The sequence below is a fragment of the Hylaeus volcanicus genome, chromosome 4 (genome assembly GCF_026283585.1).
Source record: "Hylaeus volcanicus isolate JK05 chromosome 4, UHH_iyHylVolc1.0_haploid, whole genome shotgun sequence".
NCBI lineage: Eukaryota > Metazoa > Arthropoda > Insecta > Hymenoptera > Colletidae > Hylaeus > Hylaeus volcanicus.
This window is the reverse complement of record NC_071979.1, coordinates 2,467,540-2,487,911: the sequence shown is the minus strand read 5'-3', so window position 1 is coordinate 2,487,911 and position 20,372 is coordinate 2,467,540. Positions and strand designations below refer to the sequence as shown.

Here is a 20,372-nt window from a genome sequence, read left to right as displayed (position 1 = left end):
GAAATGCTAACTGTTACCACGTTACCACCATATACTAACCGTTTGTCGCGGAATAAGAGTCGGCGAAAAGAAATGAACGTAAACATATATCTTAAATTAATTTATTATTTAATAAGTGAGACCTGTTAACTTAGAATAAAAGGTATGTGTTTAAAGAGAACTCTTTAACAGGTTAATCATCTTATTGTATTATTATTCACATACAAACGTTTCGTTTTAAACAATCTCTGATAATGGGTGATGTATATAAATAAGAATGCGTGTTGTTTATAATTGCTTTAAAAATGTACATTTAAGAGTTATATCTCAATGATTCAAAATATTTTAGTTTTCTTGAAGGTTTATTCACAAAAAGATACACAGTATTTTGAATCTAATATAAAAAACATAAGCTATACAAAAAGTAAATACTTTGTTTTAATTTTTTCAGATGGATAAGACAGTAGATTCTATTAGACCCTCTAGCAATCCAATTCCACAGGAAGATATGTCGTATCTATTTGGAAGAGATCCAAGTATATTAGCTTATAATCATCGACCATGTATTTCACAGCAAACGAGGAAAAATTTACTTTCTGTCTATGATGTTGAAGAATCGTGTTTTATAGAAGACACCACTTCATTAAATTCAGACTCGCAAACATTTCAAACTGTTAAAGTATATTTACGAATGAAACCGTTCCCAAGAAAGTTAAAATTAACCCAAGAACAACAGGATGCGTATAACATTATCAATTCGACTACATTGTTCACAAGGCTGCCTACTTTAGATACCAATACTAGTTGTCTTAAAAGATCTAACAGCACGGATATTATATGCAGGAGGTTTACGTTTACTAAAACTTTTGGTCCAGAGATTACTCAATTAGAATTATTCGAACAAGCTGTGAAGCAACAAATGATGGACTTTTTGACCGGGCAAAATTCTACTATCATGACTTATGGTAAGGACATTATACGTTTTCCAAATTAGATACATGTTAAATAAGTCTGAATTATTAAATCCTAAGTCTTAATTATTTTATAGGCACCACAAATTCAGGGAAGTCTTACACATTACAAGGAACCACCACATCCCCTGGAATTATACCGAGATGTTTAGAGTTTGTCTTCTCTAATATTACGACAAAATCCACTCCCTCTTACAAACCAGTAAATCATTGCGACGTCGTTAGCGTGAATCCTCTTGAACGTGCTCAAGAATTAGAAATAAAAACCAAGTTATTGACATTTGCTTCTGTGGATAAATATCAATATATTAACGCATACAAAGAAATGCAGAAGTTATTGCAGGAGGAAGTCCCGATCAGGCCCAGCCAATGTATAGACGCGCATTATTCTGTTTGGGTTTCCTTTGCTGAAATTTATAATGAAACTGTTTATGACCTCTTATCAAACGAGAGTAAAAATCGAAGAACACCTCTTAAAGTAGTAACTGATGCAAACGGGAGGGCATTTATTAAAGGCCTCAAGACAATTTGTGTTAATTCTGGGTCCGAAGCTTATCAAGTTTTAATGGCTGGACAGTACAATTTGAAGGTAGCTGCGACTGCTTTAAACGCAAGAAGTTCGAGATCTCACTGTATATTTACTATCAAACTTTTGAAGTATTACATCGAAAACGACCCTAATTCTGTAGAAGTTAGCACGTATGTAAACAATATTTCTTTTTATCATTGTTACATTAATACCTGGCGTACTATACGATACATTTTTTACAGTTTCACTTTCTGCGATTTGGCTGGTTCAGAACGTTTAAAGAAGACGTTAAATATCGGTGACAGGCTGAAGGAAGCGCAAAATATTAACACGAGTCTAATGGTACTAGGAAGATGTTTGAAAACGATTCACGACGGACAGATATCGAAGCAGAAAATCGAACAAGTCGGTCCGTTCAGAGAATCTAAATTAACGAGGCTATTCCAGAAAGCGCTATCCGGTAAAGAGCATATAGCTTTGATTGTAAACATCAATCCTGTACCGAACTTGTACATAGAAACGCAGAGCGTATTAAACTTCTCCGCTATTGCAAAGAAAATAGTTATAGAGCAAAAGGAAAAGGTGAAGAAAAAATCGAAGACGAGATTTACAGAAATAGTTCGGCAAAGTGTGAAAACAGTGACTGATTGGGACGCTACGGAATTAGGAAGCGAAGATTGGCAGGACGTTGACGACAATAGTCTGTCCAGTTATGTTCATGCCGAAGAGCACAGAGAGTTGATGTGCGAGAATGAGAGATTGAAAAAAGAAATCGCTGCTTTGAAAAATTCTGCGTTTAGTCGTGATCTTCAGATACGACAAGAAGTAGCCGATACTTACACTACTATGATGAAGAAGCTCGAAGTTGACTGGAAGAATCGTATAAAGGACGTGGAAAAGGAACAAGAAGATATACTTGCATGGTCTCTGAAAAAAGTTGAGGACTTCTACAAACAAAAATTGAACGAACACGATGGTCGTAAGAGAAGACGATCGTCCGTCGATGCAGACGATGACAATGAGAAAATTATCGAAGAGCTAGAAAAAAGAAATTCGCGTTTAGAAACGCAAGTCGTGGAACTAAGAAGTAGTATTAAGGAACTTAAAAATTCGAATAAATCCGTAATGGTGGACAAGAATAAAGTAATTTTTGAACTGAGCATGGTAAAGGATGATTTAAAGAATGTGAAGAGTTTGTTGGATGCTGCTCAGCATGTCATTTCTTCCGATGAAGATACTAAGTATTATATAGAAGAATTAGAGACTCAGCTAGTCGCTAAACAGGAACAAGTCAAGGTATTTAAAACAGCTTTGATAACGAACTTATTGTTATTTTTCTGATTCATAATTAACCTCTTTCAGAAACTTAAAATATTCTTGAATGAAGCCAAGGAAGAGTACATTTCGATCACTACCGAGATGATGGAAAAAACACACATAATCAAAGAACAAGAAGAAGAACTATTTGAAAAACAAGAAACTATAGATGATTTAGAAGCAGACCTCGGAAATATTAATATTTGCTTGACAGAAAAATCCAAGACTGTCGAGATATTAGAAGAAAAATTGGAAAATCAAAGCAAGAAAATAATGGAGAAGGATAACGAGCTACGCAATATGCAAGAATATATAAATAAATTAGAAAGTGAAAAATGTTTGTTGTTAGATGAAGTCCAATTATTGAAGAAAACAGCTTCGATCGAGAGTAGTATAAAAAATGTAAAATGCGAAAAGGATGTACGTTATTGTTTGATTTTTTAAAGATATAAATAATTATTTCGTTTAATTTTATTAATACGAATGTATATTATAAATTTTTATTTAATAGCTATTTGAAGAATCTGATGATGCTGTGGAAGATGAAGATCTTGATAAAGTTGTTCTATCGCTGGAAACCCAACCTGTTGCCAAGGAAGAAATATTAGGTAAGTCGTACAAGAAAAATAATATTAAAATTAGTACGTACATTTTTATTGGTAAAATACTATAGACGTAATTAATTATTAACTGTACAGAAAATGAGAAGCTTGAACCCCAAATGAAAGAAAAAATAATGTCTGTGGAGGCTGAGAATTCTGCATTAAAAGAGAAATTAACTCAAAGTTCAACCGAAATACAAAGTTTGAAAGAAGAGTTGGAATCTGCTAAACTTAAATTAAAGGATATAGCCGATCAAATATGCAATTTGCAAATTATTAATGTAAAGCCTACAGTTGAAAACGATGTACACGATAAAAGTAGTCAAACTAATACCCAACCTGAAAAAGAGCAGGCAGATGACACTGAAAATGACGCGCATCATAAAAGTAGTCAAACCATCGAAAGTATGACAAAGGAAGAGATTAGTCAAACAAGTTTTGTCGGAGAAATTGAAGATTATGACGCTATTTTGGATCAATTAGCAAAACTAACGGTAAAACACGACGACATAAAATTACGATACCAAGAAAAGTGTTCGGTATGTAAAAATAAAAGTGACTGTATATTTTATCAATGTATATAATAATATAATTATTCATTATAACAAATGCCATTATTTTTAAGATACTAGAAGAGGTAGAAGAAGAAGTATCGTCCTTGAAACAAAGAATAGAAAGTCTTTCGGAAGAAAGTAATACGAATGAAGTTGTTCTAACAAAATATAAACAGTCTATCGAGTCGCTCCAAAATGAGATCTCTGTTATTAAAGAAGGCAAAAAACATGTTGAAGAGGCATTGCAGCATAGTGATGATCTTAAGAATACCTTAGAGTCAAAAATTACCAACTATGAACAGCGACTTAATGATGCTGAAAAGGAACTTTCAGTTACTAAGAAAGACTACGATCAATGTATGGAGGTATGTAACTGTTCGCTATCTTAATAAATTTTTATATAGAATTCTATAACTTTTAAAAACTTCATGTTTCCAGAAATTGAATACTTTGCAAGGAGACTTTGATTCCCATGTCTCAAAGGTATGTATTTACAGAAATATCATAATTTTTGGCGTATACTTAATCGTTTCATTACTTTTCATTACTTTTCAGTGCAAAAACGAACACGAACCAACGATAAATAATTTACAGAAAGAACTTGATGTCGCAAAAGAGAAGTTTGACATCAAATCGCAGTGTTTAGATGTCCACGTCACGAAACTCAGAGAATTAGAACACGACCATGAAAATATAACAGAGCTGGAAAAACAAATTGGAGAGTTAAACAGACAATTAGAAGTATGTCGAGGAGAAAAGGAACGTCTACAGAAGTTACTGGACGAGAATAACGACAAGCGTCTAGAACTCGAAGATCAGTTAGAGCATGCGGAGGAACTACAACACGAGAAAGATATTGAAATATCTTCGCTTCAAAGTGGTTAGTTAAATACGTGTTTATAAATAGCGTATTACTTTTGTTCTGTTTATATTTTCCCTGTTTGTTATAGAAATAAAGCATCTGATACAGAAGACCGACAATGACGACCAGAACGATAAATTGATGGAAAAGGGGATGAAGGATACGATTAAGCAATTAACAGAAACAAAAGAAATGCTTTCGGAAAAGGACGAATATATCAAGACTTTAAAACAGCATGTACAAAGTTTAGAACAAAACGCCATGGTCCTCAATGTTCTCCAACAAAGCAACCAAGAAAGACAGGCAGAAAACGATAGGTTAAGAAGTCTAAACGAGGAACTGAAAAACAGTCTCATCGAGAAAGAACGTGAAATGGAGGCATTTATGAAGCACAGGGACGAGATGGTCGCGATGTATGAAAACTTAGTAAAACGTCAACAAGAAGACATCGCGAAACAGAAAACAATGGTATCGCTTCTTTATCATTTTTCGATGGAATATTTTTTCGTTGAATTTGTAATAATAAGTCTTATTTCATAGGTAACAGAAAACGAAGCTAAAAAGAAAGAATATTGTGAAAACACGTCAGAAGACGAAGTAGTGCTAAAGTCACGTCGACTAAGAAGGCCGCCAAAAAGATATGTGATGTCACCGTCGGATAACGAAGTATCAGTAATTGATCTTTCCAAGTCCGAAACGAAGTATGTTCTTGATCGTGATATACAATATATATATATATGTATATGATTTGATTTTAGATAGATATTCAAGAATATTGTTTTATTTTAGACGAAACACAAAACATGGTGCGTTACAATCTTCTTCGGGCTCGCATTCGGAGAAAAAGAAAAATGCTCGTAAGAAGAAATTGTATATACCAGAGCAAGAGTCTGCTCAAGATATCGAGCCCCTTGAGGTACGTTCTTGTAACCTTAACATTTATTATTACATATAGTGGGTGTAGAAAGTATTCGTACACCGATCAATTTCCAAAAAAACTATGTAAAATTGTAATTTATTAACCTATTCTTTTATAAACGATGACATTCTACATATTCTCGGAAATCTCTAGAATAGATAGATTGCAAACAAAAAATAGCTATTTATTAAGTTACTGAATTAACAAGAAAAAAACAATTAATCGATAGAAATATTGAAGCAATAAGTGTTTGCACAACTGTTTAATTTTTAAAACTTGATTAAAAAAAAAAAAGAAAATTTACATTAATTTACAAGTATATAATATTTCCTTCGTGGCATTAAATTAACTAAATGTATTAGTTATTCGAAGTGAATTTTCTTCGATTCCTCTATTAGAGCTATTTTCAAAAGTACTTTACTGGAAATTTGACGTTTTCTAATTAGTATGGAGCAATAAACTAATGTGTCTACGTTACAAACTCTACTGTAAATGGTTCATCATAAGAATTCTCATTCTTCATTCGCATGTTTTTGTTAATTCCACAAATTATATTAACTAGTAAATGTTGTTTGGACTATATCTATCTTAGAGACTTCCGAGAACATGTGAAATATTATTGATTATACAAAAAGAAGTTAAGAAACTACAATTTCACAGAAAAGTTTTTTTGGGAAATTGATCGGTGTACGAATACATTCTACACCCACTGTATACTTATATGGAACAGGATTACAAATGTAACGAATGAAATTAAATTGATTTAAATGAATTTCCAATAACAATGTACTAACAATCATACACATCATATACCTTGATTTCACCAGATTTGTAATAACGACGATCTTTGCTTTCTAAGACTGTTTTGCATCCGTCTCTCTCAAATCTTTTAAAACCATAATTGCCTTTTAATCTTTGAACTATGTTTGTCTTTGTCTCGTTGTATAGTACCTCTTCATGGATGGCGAATGCCGGAAAAGAAATTGTTGACAGCAAAGCTGTGTCTACGCTCTACGTATAGATAATATATTTACAATTTCAATGCTGACAAGTAGTTTCTTTTTTTACAAATATCAAAGATTCCTCTACGAGTCCACTGTTTACCTTAGAACTGGATTCTCTTGGAAGCATTGTTTCAAAAATACTATGATTTCTATTGCGAGCATCGATATCAACGTATATGACCGACCAAGAAGCTCCTTTTTCTCAGAATAGATTACAACCATTGATAGCTTGCCATAATCCGGTGTTCTATATGCTCTTTCTACGTAATACACAAGATTTTGTATAAACGCCACTTCATCCTGAGTATATACAATTTGTAATCAGATAAATAATTTGTACCAGAAATATCAAGTAAAGAGAAACGATATCGATCTGTAAGAAATATAAGGTAATGTAAATAATATACTCCAGATGTGTACAATACCTCTGCGTACTATCGTATGTTATACTTACTTGCAAATGATTATAAGCAGCATCGCTAAAAATTTCATACCCTGTATATAAATGGAATTTACAATGCAGCACGAATTGATTGCATTGGTTGCGTTTAAATAATTCTATTCTAGAAGATTGCTTTATCCAACACTTCAGAATACCACGTTTTACAGCTGATTGTTCAAGCTCGTAAGATTTTCCACGATCGTCGTCTATACGCCTGAAAGAATAAGGATAATATTATACGCAATATTATACATATTAATTATTAACAAAGTTTAAATTATTTATTTAAATACCTGTATGCTTGGTACAAACTCCATGTAGCGGCAGCACAGTAAATGCTTTCTCGTATACTTCCCACTACTTCGTCGCTTGAAATTTGTGGGAACAAGTCTGTTATGCAACTCTGGTATCGTAACAATTGCCTCTTGACTAAAAATCATATGTTATCTATGTACTTCATAATTATTGAAATTCAATTGTAATGGATTGACAATTAATGTTCGTACCAATTCCATAATAAATATCGAGTTGTCTCACAGTGTCTTCATAGTTTGAAATTTTTAGAAACACATCAATATCCAAATCGATGATGCTACTCTGGCGTACACTTCTCATCTGATTAAACCTATAAAAAGTGAGCAATAATTGAAGTATGTATTTATTTAAGATAGACATATTAAAATTAAAGGTGATTAATTATATCATAATTAAATTAATTAAATATATTTGTTTTCCCTGTGAAATATATAAAATTTTAATAAACCTTTTTGTGTCTGTAGGTGTTGTCTCAGGGGACGTCATCTTACTCAAAACAATTCCAACCTTCCTTTGAATTAATTCTATTATTTGAATTTTTATTATTATTAACTTTTATAATGCGCATAGTCATACGACGAAGATTATTTTCGTTTAATTTTTTCTTTTTTTTTATACGTTTATTTTTAGTCGCATTAAGTCCAGAGGTCATTAGCGATTACTGAGTGATGTGTTCTTTCAATAAGGTTGCTGAGGTGTGATAAATGAAATTACATCCGTTAAATGTTTTTTATCATTGATAGCTTTTTTTTATATCAAGTGGTATGCTGTGTTTATCCCTTGCAATATTAAACTTTGAACAGGCTTCAATCATATGCTGAACTGATAAATTTGTGTCACAGAAGTTGCATTTCTTTGGAGGATCTCTTGTCATCGGATATCCATGGGTCAATCTTGTGTGTCCAATTCTTAAATTTAATAATTACTGTGAATCATTACGTTGTTTACGTTGTTACGTTACGTATTAATTACGTTGAATCACTGTGAAAAATCATGGTGATTGAATCATGAGTGAATCAAAAGTAAATCTACTACGTTCGTGAAACTGGCGGCCTTAGTTGCCCTCCATAAAATAGAGTTATGAAAGGAAAAAACAATGAGATGCAGACCAGACACGACGCATAATAGTCCAGATTAAAAAACTTGGTGGTGTAGGACAAAATACTGATCTTTCTCGTATCAAAAGTTAATAAATTCGTATTTTCTTCTACATGTCCAACAACTTCGAAAACGAAAGAGTTAATAAAATTTAATAAATAACGTGATTAACATAAAGGCTTGAAGTTGTACATTTTGAAGATAGCATTCGTTCAAATGATATCTTTCTCTTCTTCGAGATGTCCTGATGTACATATTCAATAGTTTTATTTCGTTTATTTATTTCTATGAAGGGCATTCTTTCATGATAAGGAATTAGTCCTTCCATTAATAGCCACGGTATACAATTTCTAAAAAAAATTAATGATGCAATAAATAACGCATTATATCAACGAACAAGGGGAAAAGAACAAGACATTTTAAAAAATACGCGGCTTTAATATAAAGTATAATTAAAAGGTACATAAAATACGTTTTATCGTTGAGCCTTTGCAGTCCTATCTCGAGGTTTGGCAAAAGTATACTGGAATCAGAGAACCTAGACCGCAAAAGGTGAATGTTATTGTACAATTCTAGGTTATAAAAATAAAACTAATTCTATGGCGTAAAGAGTACAATAGGTTGGTCCAGAAATATCACAGGAAACGTTACTCCCTTTATAACGTTCTTTATAGAAACGATAGATTAAGGAAACCCAATGCAACAGTTACGTTAGACACAGTTCACATAGTCCAGTATGAAAGCGAGCACAACTTTTTGACCTAACTGAACTGTTAAGTTAGTTTGCCAGTATGCGAGTACCTCTATCGACTCTGTTAGTCTTTAATGTCTTCTTCTCGGTACTGGCGACTCTCGATTCACAAGTTATTGTAGGTTGAGATATTCTATATACACATCATTATTTTCGCCTGGTTCGCAAACTACGAACTGAAGGCATTGGTGACGGCGTGATTTCTATGGTACTCTGAACAGACAAACACTTGTATAAATCATATGCGTAGTATGTACAGTGGGTGTAGAATGTATTCGTACACCGATCAATTTCCCAAAAAACTTTTCTGTGAAATTGTAGTTTCTTAACTTCTTTTTGTATAATCAATAATATTTCACATGTTCTCGGAAGTCTCTAAGATAGATATAGTCCAAACAACATTTACTAGTTAATATAATTTGTGGAATTAACAAAAACATGCGAATGAAGAATGAGAATTCTTATGATGAACCATTTACAGTAGAGTTTGTAACGTAGACACATTAGTTTATTGCTCCATACTAATTAGAAAACGTCAAATTTCCAGTAAAGTACTTTTGAAAATAGCTCTAATAGAGGAATCGAAGAAAATTCACTTCGAATAACTAATACATTTAGTTAATTTAATGCCACGAAGGAAGTATTATATACTTGTAAATTAATGTAAATTTTCTTTTTTTTTTTAATCAAGTTTTAAAAATTAAACAGTTGTGCAAACACTTATTGCTTCAATATTTCTATCGATTAATTGTTTTTTTCTTGTTAATTTCGCAACTTAATAAATAGCTATTTTTTTTTTTGTGTAATCTATCTATTCTAGAGATTTCCGAAAATAAATAGAATGTCACTGTTTATAAAAGAATAAGTTAATAAATTACAATTTTACATAGTTTTTTTGGAAATTGATCGTTGTACGAATACTTTCTACACCCACTGTATAAATCAACAAAATTTCTTCTTACTTCAGAGATCCACAATTTAAAGGAATGCTCGATCTCTTTGCGATGTTAAAAAAAGGATACTGCGACAAAATGAAAGTACGAGTAGGTCGACTGCAAAATCTCATTTCCTCTTCGTGTGTCAGTAATTAATATTTGCTAATTCCATTATTCGTTGTTTACTACATGTTAATGATTCATTTTTGTTACGTAGAACATTTGGATTTTGTAAATACCGTAGAAACAGATCTCGAACTTAGCCAATTTAAGCAGTTGGGACATGATTATATTTGATACCAAAGTCTTACGGATGTGCCTAAGGCTTTAACTTATTCAGAAGATGTAAAAGATTACTCCGTAAGTGAATCTTAATGAATAAGTAACCGTTTATATCTTTATTTATTTCAATTATTTCCCCATTTTAGAATTATATGACGGAACCACTGTGCGACGTATTAAATGAGATTCGTAATAATACAAATCTTTATTCTTTGTGTCAACTTTACGGTATTGTGTTAAAACGAAAGGGTGTTGATTACAAAATTAATGGAATAACAGGTATTACTTTACATATCAACAAGGTAATATATTTTGCGATATATTATTTTACTTCGATTCATGTTCACTTTATTCGCTACTTCATTTTAGTTTGCGATCATTTGAGATCAGTATACCAACAAGCTGGCAGTCTTAGATATTGGATAGTTGTTCGTTACGGCAGCAGCTTATTGAATCATACAGTTGACAGTATCAGCCCTTTCATCACAGGTGTTCTTGTTAAAGGAAAGCAGGTAGTCTTTAATTATTCATTTAACAAAATAGTGATGGTCTTTGATAGACACCGAAGATCTCATTCGTCGTTAATGTCAGATAACAGTTGGAGTAATCGGACACGAAGAAACAGTATTTAATAAACCAATGACACCAACAGAAATCCAGTCAGTTATGTATTCTACTATTCAGCCACATAACGTGGTGCAAGCTGTACTTCAACAAGAGGTTCTTTTATACTGTGGTAGACTTATTGGAAGGGATCTAGAAATGTTTAAAGGAATATTAAAAATTCGTATTGGGTAAATAACAAATATCTATATTACAAATATATTTGTTTAACCGTTTGACTGCTAAGCAATTCTTGCAAGAACGCACGAAAACTGCGGAACATATTTTGATTTGATGTTGTCAAAGACATTGTCAAGACACACTGAAAACTGAGTCGCGGTTTTCGAGACAAATGAACGCAGCGCTTTTGCGCCGCGTAGCACAGTCAAACGGTTAAGAAAGAAATATTTTGTATCATTACGATTAAACATCGTTCATGTTTACAGATGGGTTTTAGAAGCAATGAAAGTTTACTTACAAATGTTCGTTAAAGATTCTAAACCAATTGATGATTACAGCCCTTACGAAATTCATCGATTGTTAATAAAAGTATTAACGGTTAAAGATTGGGCTAAAAGCGAATGGTATATTATTTTGTAATTTTTCATTCGATATTTAGCGCTTCGTTAATTTTACATAAATTAATATATGCTTTGTAACAGCCTTACAGTTTTGGAGCGCAGAAAAATTGAAGGTTGCCTATGCAGAGTACCTGTACATTTTTATAATAACGTCTGGGAAGTACTGTTACGCTGTCCAGGTGGTATCAGTGTTAATGGAGAAGAATTACCTCAACAACGCACTCTATTTAACATGAGTAGGTCAGAAATTACGCTTGCTCTGCTTGTTGAATCGTTGCTTCATCACATACAATTACCAGAATATCGTCAAATTATTGTAGAGGTATTAATTCCATAAAATGTTGTGACGCACGCCACAGCAAAAAAGCTTTTGAAAACCTAACAAATTCAATTACTGTCATATTTTATTTATTTTTTTACAGCTACTTACTACAGTCTCAGCAATTTTACTTCGAAATCCAGAGTTGAGTTTTCAGAAACAACTAAATCTCAACGAACTCGTTGAAAATGGCTTCCAAATATACTGTAAGGTACATATACGTGACTGTATAAATTTATTATATTTAAAGAATTATTATAAAACGTTCTTTTTATCGATTCGTTCTTTCAGGATCATAATTTGGAGAAAGCTACTGATAAAACTGCTTTCTTTTCCGCCCACCATTTGATAACTACAGGATATCTCGCTAGGGCTGTAGTTTAATTACAGGATGTTTTTCAACTACTCGCGACATTGACGATGCAATTGAAAATACCGAATCATGCAAAATTTCATAATCGTATAGAATTGATTCCCGTAAAAAAAAAGAATTATATCCTTTTTAAATGCGTCGAACAAAATTATATTTATTATATAAGAATGTTACCATATTTGCTGAATATATCTATATTTCTTAATTATAGCAGAGTTGTTCTTACAAGCACAACGACATACAAAAGTACTAGTATCCTTGTCTAAAAATTCGTATTCGTGAAGTGAAATTGATTTGAATAACGTTATTACACACTTATTATATGCTAAAATTATCATATAATAAAATTATCAGTTGTTATTCACGAATTAATTTTGTATATATACATATATTTAAAGAATGAATTATTCGACTGTATTAACTTGATAACAGTAACAAACTAAATAGTAGAATAGTACAAGTATAATAAGTCTTATGATTAAATCATAAGACCTATTGACGTATTGATTGATTTTTTTATATATATTGCAGTTTATGTTCGTTTCTATCATTTCGATGAGACGGAAACGGCTTTATACAATAATAATCTGAAAACTGCAACGTTTCTGGAAATAATCCTTACCTGGTTTCATAAAGGAGGGTGTGTTAAATATATTCACCTTATTATTATTTGGAATGTTGGATTTTGTGGAATCTGAACGATACCCCTTGTCAGACAAAGGAAATTTTGAAAATAGCTTCATTTACTGCATCATTATTTTTGTCTAGACATTATGTACCGTGGTTATTAATGGAAGGACTGATTCCTTATCATGAAAGAATGCCCTTTATAGAAATAAATAAACGAAATAAAACTATTGAATATGTACATCAGGAAATCTCGAAGAAGAGAAAGATATCATTTGAACGAATGCTATCTTCAAAATGTGCAACTTCAAGCCTTTATGTTAATCACGTTATTTATCAAATTTTATTAACTCTTTCGTTTTCGAAGTTGATGGACATTTAGAAGAAGAAAAAAATATATATATACATATTGAATAGAGTAACCTCCTCCTTTTCGAAGACAAAGAACAATTATTTATCTTTATTCTCGATATTCGTTGTTTCGACGAAATATTGATTCGAATTAATAGTCGATTCAGTTTTTATTTTTATTTTGTTTTAGATGATAACGTCGACATTAATGCAATTTCTTCGGGACCGTCATCAACATTTTCTACACATTTGTCAATTGTCTGTGAACAGTCTCTATCATTTATGAGAGTAAACGTTGCCCTTTCTACAACATTTTCTAAAAGTTTTTCTTTCACTTCTTCTCTATTTGTCGTTATTGTATCATCTGGAATATATATGCTTTAGAATAATCAAAATAAGATTAAAAGTATCAATATAATTGTAATGTGTACCGTAAAATATACAGGATATTTTGTCTTCTTCGTCAATGAAGCAAAAGTATTTATTATTACCAAGAATTTGGATATTTTGAGACACTTCTGAATTAACGTTCAAGAACCATAGTTTCTTTTTTTCCGTATTCATACTTCTCGATAGTATTTCAATTCCCTGTAACGGAATAGTGCGTATCATTCAAACCTATGAAATTACTTACATAGAATACGTATCAGCATAGAGTGATACAATATGGCAATAATATCTTTCCACTAAAGTCGTAGAATACTTTGTTAACAAATTTTTGTTAAAAAATTACTACTTCATACCTTTATCGCTGAATAATCAATAGTTTGTATCCTTTCGCAATTAATAATGAATACCATGTCATTTTTATCATATTTTTGAACAATTTCGATTACGTTATTACAAAAATAGTTAGCAGCAGGATAAAGAAGTCCAGCATCTGGTTTGATCATTACGTATTTGTCTCCATGTTGAGTCTAACAAAAGATGAATAATAGAAATAGAATTAAAGAAAATAGATCCTTAACACTACTACTATTATCAATGGGTTGTATTAGAATACCATCTTTTACCTTGCATTGTAATACTTCAATGTTTGGCCTTGCAGATGGTCGAAGGAGGAAAATTACATTAAATAGGGCGCCAGTTAAAAGTCCTATTTCCACTCCTAAAGAGACGCTAACTAAGAATGTAACTATTGCAGCGAAGGCATCCTTTTCTACAATAAAGAATAAGATAAAATATCGTTGAGTGTATTTTACAAGATGCATAATTTAAAATACTCTGTACGCTTAACAGAAACAATCAAATGATCGATGGCTAGTCCAATTATTAGTTACTGTAAATATAGATAAAAATATTACAAAATAAATTACATAAAAATATTAGGCACTATGGAAAGATCAAGTTCAATTGAAACTGTGAATACATTGTTAGTTTGCATAGTCATGTTATTTGCAGATTTCGAATGAAAGAAATGCTTTTGAAAATCAGGAAAAGAAAAATGGCCATGTACCATGAAGCTTTAACTATCAAATAAAGTTATCTCTAATATAGGCACATTGTAATTAACTACATACATAGTGGACTGTTAAATACTTCTATGCGTTTTAAGGAATTACGTCACTAATTGTATTTCAAATATTAACGACATGTGACTACTTTGCGAACTGAAGTACCAAAATTTTGGAATTGCATTAATGTGGAGTGCATCATGCACATCAGTGATATTAATTATAGTCTTATATCTTATATATCAGCCTGATGAGCATTACTCTGTATCAATTGTAACACCTACTGCTTCCATTCCAGAGTAGCTTTATTATCTTCAAGTCAATGATGAACACTACAGCGCTTATCAACACTGCTGCAAGCGTGGCACGTGGAATATAATAAAAGTATGGAGTTAAAAAGCTTAACGCCAATAACGCCATGATACCTACAACGTTTGAGATCTTTTTAGTCGAAACTTGATAAAAACATGTTTCCTTGAAATACAGTGGATTCCGATTTATTGGGCCATCGATTAATCGAATAGTTTATTTAGGGCAAACCTTAATCCTCAAAAGACCATGTGGAGTCCACCGAGGATTACAGCCTCGTTATCTCGTTAATAATTCATTGACTTAATTGAATTAATCCTGTAGTGTTAGTGTTTGCTATTTCAGATAACTCTTTTTGAGTTATCTTGATGTTTCAGTTATATTTAGTTGCCTGAAATAAACCAATAATAGTAAATGTTCTAACACAACATGTCTCAATTAATTGGAATCCATTGCAAATACTTAAAATGCTTAAAATAAGAATATTACCAACATATATGCCAGCCAGAGGTGTTCGGACACCGCTGGCAGAAATTACAGCACTTCTCGTGAACGCTCCGGTACTTGGCATAGCTGAAAATAAGCTCCCAAATATATTACACAAACCAAGTGTTAGCATTTCTTGCGTCGCGTTTAGGGTCTTGCCGCTCGCTGGAAATAAAATCATACATTGTTTGTTCGTTGATGCTGGTTGATGCGCAGAGATAGAGAAACTTCAGGCTTGCATTCAAGGTACACTGATGAACACGTGAAACTTATTAGGGAAAATGAAAATGTGAAGTCACGTAAGGTATTTTTTACTCAAGAGTGGGATTACCCATATATGTACCACACGATGTGAGAAATATCCACTAAAATCTTTCTGGTAGTTTATCACATGTAAAACTAAGGGATACTATCAGCAACTTTATGGTACTATATTTTAGAATTAGGACTAGCTGTTTCATACAGCTATATTCATATCGAATTGATGAAACATTAAATAACTAAGCAAAATAATGATATTGTAACATTGATTGGTTTATGTATTTTCTAAATATTAGGTTGTCCCAAAAGTTTCTTTCACCACTTATACTCACAATCAGCTATTTTATCTGACAGTGTTTATATATTATAATATTATATTATACATTATATATTATTATTATATTATATTATATTATAATATTATTATATATTATAATATTATCCTTTTCAGACATTGTCTAACTATTATGGAGGACAGTTCATTCGCATTCAAGATTTGTTCGTGCCATTTCATATGCCCTTCTGTACAAACAATCAATGAAAACATATACGACAAGTCATGTTGCATTGTTTTAAGAAAGAAAACAGACAACGAATAGATAGAACTTTTAGATAAACACGACGCATTCGTCATAGTGCATTTTGAATGCAAGTCTGCGTAAGTGTACTTTTTACCAAATGCTTTGGCAATAGCCACATTCGCTAACACTGACACAAGAGGTAACACGATTATCCCTGTTCCATAATGATAACACATGTCGAAGAAAGTGTAAGTTTGATTTCCCACTTGCGATGAAAATGGTGGCAAGGATACCGTAGGAAGTCCTGATTGTATCCTTCCTTTAAAGCGAAATAAAAGAATAGTTAATCGTGTAATATATTGATACTGCAATGCTTTGATAATAAAATGACACTTTGAAGTAGTACCTGAAAGAATAAATGGGGTTGATCCTGCTCTTTCGAGATAGAATGCTATCGTGGAAGTTATTAGTATCACCAAAGCATTGCGACAGATAGGAAGAAACCACAAGATCTTTTTTAAAACACTTTCTTTGTCATTTCCCTTTTGTTTGTTATTGGAAAAGCAGCGATCCAGATCTTTTAATTTCTGTAAATATGTAACATGCATTACTTATCAATTTTATCATTGGCAAGTTAATGATCTTACTCTGAAAGATAGAAGAAAGGCTATACTGCAAAGTCCAAGAGTCATATCTGGTACACGAATGTTTTTAATATTTTGACATATCTTGATTAGATCTGCAACAACGCTGGATGCCTTGAACTTCAATCCCAGAAGCCCTTGCAACTGAGCCACGATTATAATAATAGAAGTGGCTGATGTGAATCCTGATGTAACAGGTATGGATATGAAGTCTACTAAGAACCCTGTATAAATGATTTTCTACGTTAGATCGTCCTTCGGGAAACAAATACAGCTACAAGTACAATAGAATCTCGATTATCTGACCTAGTTGATATGGTACAGGTGAATAATGTTTGAACTAGGAAGTCTAATTAATCCAAAATCAACCTTCATTTGAAATTAATTCCGAGGAAATTATGCATGACTGAAATTTTCAGTTTATAGAATGTTCATGTTTATCGAAGACTAAGAAACACTTTTAATCATATGTTTTTAGAAAAGATAAAAATGTTGCTTGTTTTTCAATGGAAAATGAAATTTTGTTGTTTTATAGTTGTTATTTTAATAATCTTGCTGTACCTTCTTACCATACATATAAGAAATAAATGTTTGTAAAGGGAAATTTTGTAAAAGGAATTATGTAAAAGGAAAAGTGTGGATTTAGACTCATTTTCTTGGAATTAATACATATAGATTGTTTTGGGATAATTTGACTGCTTAGACCTTTTAACCCTTTGTACTCTGACCTGATATAAGTGAAGCTATTATAATTTTTATTACTAAAAATATTTGTCGATACAAGCCTAAATGTAGTATCCCCATCAGCAATTCTACGCATCCAGCCAGAAAAGTGAAAAGCACGATAAAGTCCACAGGCATGTTTCTAGTGTATTCCAAAGTTAAGATGGACATCAAAGACGAAGGTCCAATTGATACCTCTTTGATTGTCCCAAAAATAATATATATAAAAGCGCCCACGAAGCAAGAGTAGAGTCCATACTAAAAGAAATTCATCGTTTTGATGTTTCTTTAACGTAACATCTAGCATTATATATAAAACAACATCATGGTTCATACTTGAGTTAAACTGAAAGATACAGAATAACTACAAATATAATTTCATTTTGCATTTGCATTTTCAGTTTAATATAATTTAATATAATTTGCTTATAGTTAACATAATTTAACAGTTCATAGAAAATTACACAAATGTTCAAGTAAATATTATTTCCACCAGTGTACCATGCAACTTTACTAAGTAGAGTTATTTACATGTCTCTAAAAAGCAACAAAGACAACCATCCCAATATTTGAATATTCTAAAGTGACTAGAATAAGGATATTAATGTATAGCACTTAGTCAGAGGACAGATCATCTTAGTTGGTCTAGTTTATCTATATTTCTATTAGATAAAACGTGACCATCTCTCTTTTCTATCCTAGTATTTGAATATTCAGCTATTCTAAAGTGATTGGAGTAAGGACATTAACGTATAATGTTTGATCAGAGGTCCGATGGATAGAGTGTGACTACCCTTATCCTTTATCTTAATATTTAAATAGTTGGAGTGACAGCAATAAAGACACTACTATACAAGGTGGTCCATTTATCTGAAGACATTGAAGACAAATATCTCAAGAATTATGTATCGGATCAAAACAAGTGGGAAATGAAAGTTGTTCATTGTGAAGGAGGACATCCAATGATACCAAACTCGAAAATAAAAAACTTAAATGGGAACCCCCATTTTTCATTGCAGATTTGCAATTAAATTGTTGCATGTTGGTTCACAGATGGTGCTGTAAAGGACAAAAATTAAAATGGGCAAGAAATGGTTGAAAATTGGAGACAAAAGTAGACCGATGGACCACCCAGTCTTACTTAGTCATGTTCGCTGATGGTCAGAACATGACTACCTTTGTTCTCCATCCTAATAGTGTTGCAATGAAAGTAAAAAGCAAAGAAACAAACGAGGTGAGATTTTTAAAGTGCCATACCTGTGCCGTCAGACCTGCTAGTGCAGCGTAAGCGATACTCTGAGGAATGAGCGTTAGTCCTAGAGTCACTCCAGCCACCAAATCCGAGATAGCATCCAATCGGGTATAATTCGGCAACCAACTTAATATAGTTACGTACTTGGCAATTGAATAATTCTGTTTCTTTTCTGATTCTGTTTCCAGACTAACAGAATCCTTATCGGGTACTGGCATTGCTTCGATATCGAAGAGAGCACGCGTTTCCAGTCAGACGTCCGTCGGGATCCTCCCGATATCGTTTCAATGATGTTAACCGAACTCACGGGAGGAACTACAGTCGTCAACTTGGTGCGACCGTATCGCAAACTGATGCTCGCACGTTGCCCGCACTATGCTCACAGACCGCAAACATTGATGCTGTACTATCTTCCTATTGGAGTGTTTTCACGGGTTTCAAATTGTTATCGCTCGATTGTGCCTGTTGCCGGTGCCAGGCGTTTGTTCTGAGCTTTGGCAACAGAAAGCTGAATCACTGGATTATTCAGCCACGAATCCTTCATCTAGACAGATTATTATTACCAAGATTATTATTTCCAAGAGTGGTTTTTGGAAATTTATGGTTTTATTAACTTGCATAGAAACACGGTAGTAAATTAGCGAGAATATAATATCCTATTTACAGAAATGTCGATAACTTTGAGAAAAACGTTCTTTTTATTATTTTGTTATATTAAACGGATTTTGAATATACTACTAAATAGATATGTAGATTAAGTGATCTACCCTGTATAATGAGCTCTCACCCATTTTTAAATCTGATTATGTTAAAACTGATACCATTGGACACTAGTTTACTAATTTGTGTTTTAGTGTGTCACTCTTTTTTAAAAACACGTGTAATATATATTTACATATACAGTATACGCGCGCGCGCGTGTGTGTGTGTGTGTGTATTTTGTGCAACGCATATTTTGGAAGTTATAAAGGTGCACACGTTGCGTGGGCACCCTGTATATATAGATAATTATATATTTATATATTATATACAAAAGTTACATGTTTTGAAAGGACATACTATATACTGTGTTAATTCTTTTACAGATGGAGACGCTTTGGAGCTTCGAAAGACAATTTTGGTTTTTTTTAAATAGAATAGTATATTTTTTCTACAAAAATATGGTAGAATATTGAATTCTGAATACAAAAGTATGGACCTTTATTAGCCTCAAACCTAATAGGTAAAACGAGTGATTTCACTTTATTATTTAAAAATTTTCTTAACGTAACATCAAGTAGGAGATTCAACCTTATCGCTAGACTGCGG

General features: G+C 32.3%; 3 protein-coding genes and 1 pseudogene across 3 annotated transcripts in view; 2 read left to right on the top strand and 2 right to left on the bottom strand.

Moving 5' to 3' along the window:
- The first annotated feature begins 5 nt into the window (after positions 1-5).
- LOC128875335 (kinesin-like protein KIF20A) lies at positions 6-5,921 on the top strand. The gene is made up of 13 exons (XM_054120833.1): positions 6-142; positions 431-944; positions 1,028-1,649; positions 1,722-2,775; positions 2,842-3,216; positions 3,308-3,404; positions 3,495-3,937; positions 4,024-4,317; positions 4,391-4,435; positions 4,508-4,832; positions 4,903-5,282; positions 5,355-5,515; positions 5,604-5,921. Exons 2-13 carry the CDS (start codon positions 431-433, stop codon positions 5,767-5,769), a joined length of 4,476 nt encoding a protein of 1,491 aa, XP_053976808.1. The 5' UTR covers positions 6-142; the 3' UTR covers positions 5,770-5,921.
- A 601-nt stretch (positions 5,922-6,522) lies between these two features.
- On the bottom strand, positions 6,523-8,079 carry LOC128875342 (probable phosphorylase b kinase regulatory subunit beta; annotated as a pseudogene).
- Positions 8,080-10,467: 2,388 nt separating this feature from the next.
- On the top strand, positions 10,468-13,242 carry LOC128875341 (probable phosphorylase b kinase regulatory subunit beta). Its single transcript, XM_054120850.1, is given in 8 exon segments — positions 10,468-10,638; positions 10,707-10,839; positions 10,930-11,072; positions 11,152-11,354; positions 11,610-11,747; positions 11,826-12,066; positions 12,167-12,274; positions 12,355-13,242. Coding segments are annotated over 8 exon segments (1,230 nt in total). The 3' UTR covers positions 12,448-13,242.
- A 145-nt stretch (positions 13,243-13,387) lies between these two features.
- The window catches only part of LOC128875337 (sodium-independent sulfate anion transporter-like), a 12,511-nt gene continuing 5,526 nt past the window's right edge, over positions 13,388-20,372 (bottom strand). Inside the window, exons 2-12 of the mRNA XM_054120837.1 lie at positions 19,070-19,608; positions 17,875-18,070; positions 17,093-17,313; positions 16,852-17,032; positions 16,600-16,764; positions 15,667-15,828; positions 15,153-15,293; positions 14,428-14,573; positions 14,158-14,331; positions 13,846-14,002; positions 13,388-13,778 (exon numbers count right to left, since the gene is read on the bottom strand). Coding sequence (XP_053976812.1) covers positions 13,591-13,778; positions 13,846-14,002; positions 14,158-14,331; positions 14,428-14,573; positions 15,153-15,293; positions 15,667-15,828; positions 16,600-16,764; positions 16,852-17,032; positions 17,093-17,313; positions 17,875-18,070; positions 19,070-19,282 — 1,944 coding nt within the window. The 5' untranslated portion in view covers positions 19,283-19,608 and the 3' untranslated portion in view covers positions 13,388-13,590. The remainder of the gene's footprint in view (positions 13,779-13,845; positions 14,003-14,157; positions 14,332-14,427; positions 14,574-15,152; positions 15,294-15,666; positions 15,829-16,599; positions 16,765-16,851; positions 17,033-17,092; positions 17,314-17,874; positions 18,071-19,069; positions 19,609-20,372) is intronic.

Excerpts from the sequence above, each read along its gene's own strand:
- LOC128875335 (XM_054120833.1), top strand. The coding sequence starts at position 431 with ATGGATAAGACAGTAGATTCTATTAGACCCTCTAGCAATCCAATTCCA. Across the intron at positions 4,833-4,902 it reads AATATCTTCGCTTCAAAGTG|AAATAAAGCATCTGATACAG; the intron begins GTTAGTTAAATA and ends TGTTTGTTATAG. Across the intron at positions 5,283-5,354 it reads TCGCGAAACAGAAAACAATG|GTAACAGAAAACGAAGCTAA; the intron begins GTATCGCTTCTT and ends CTTATTTCATAG.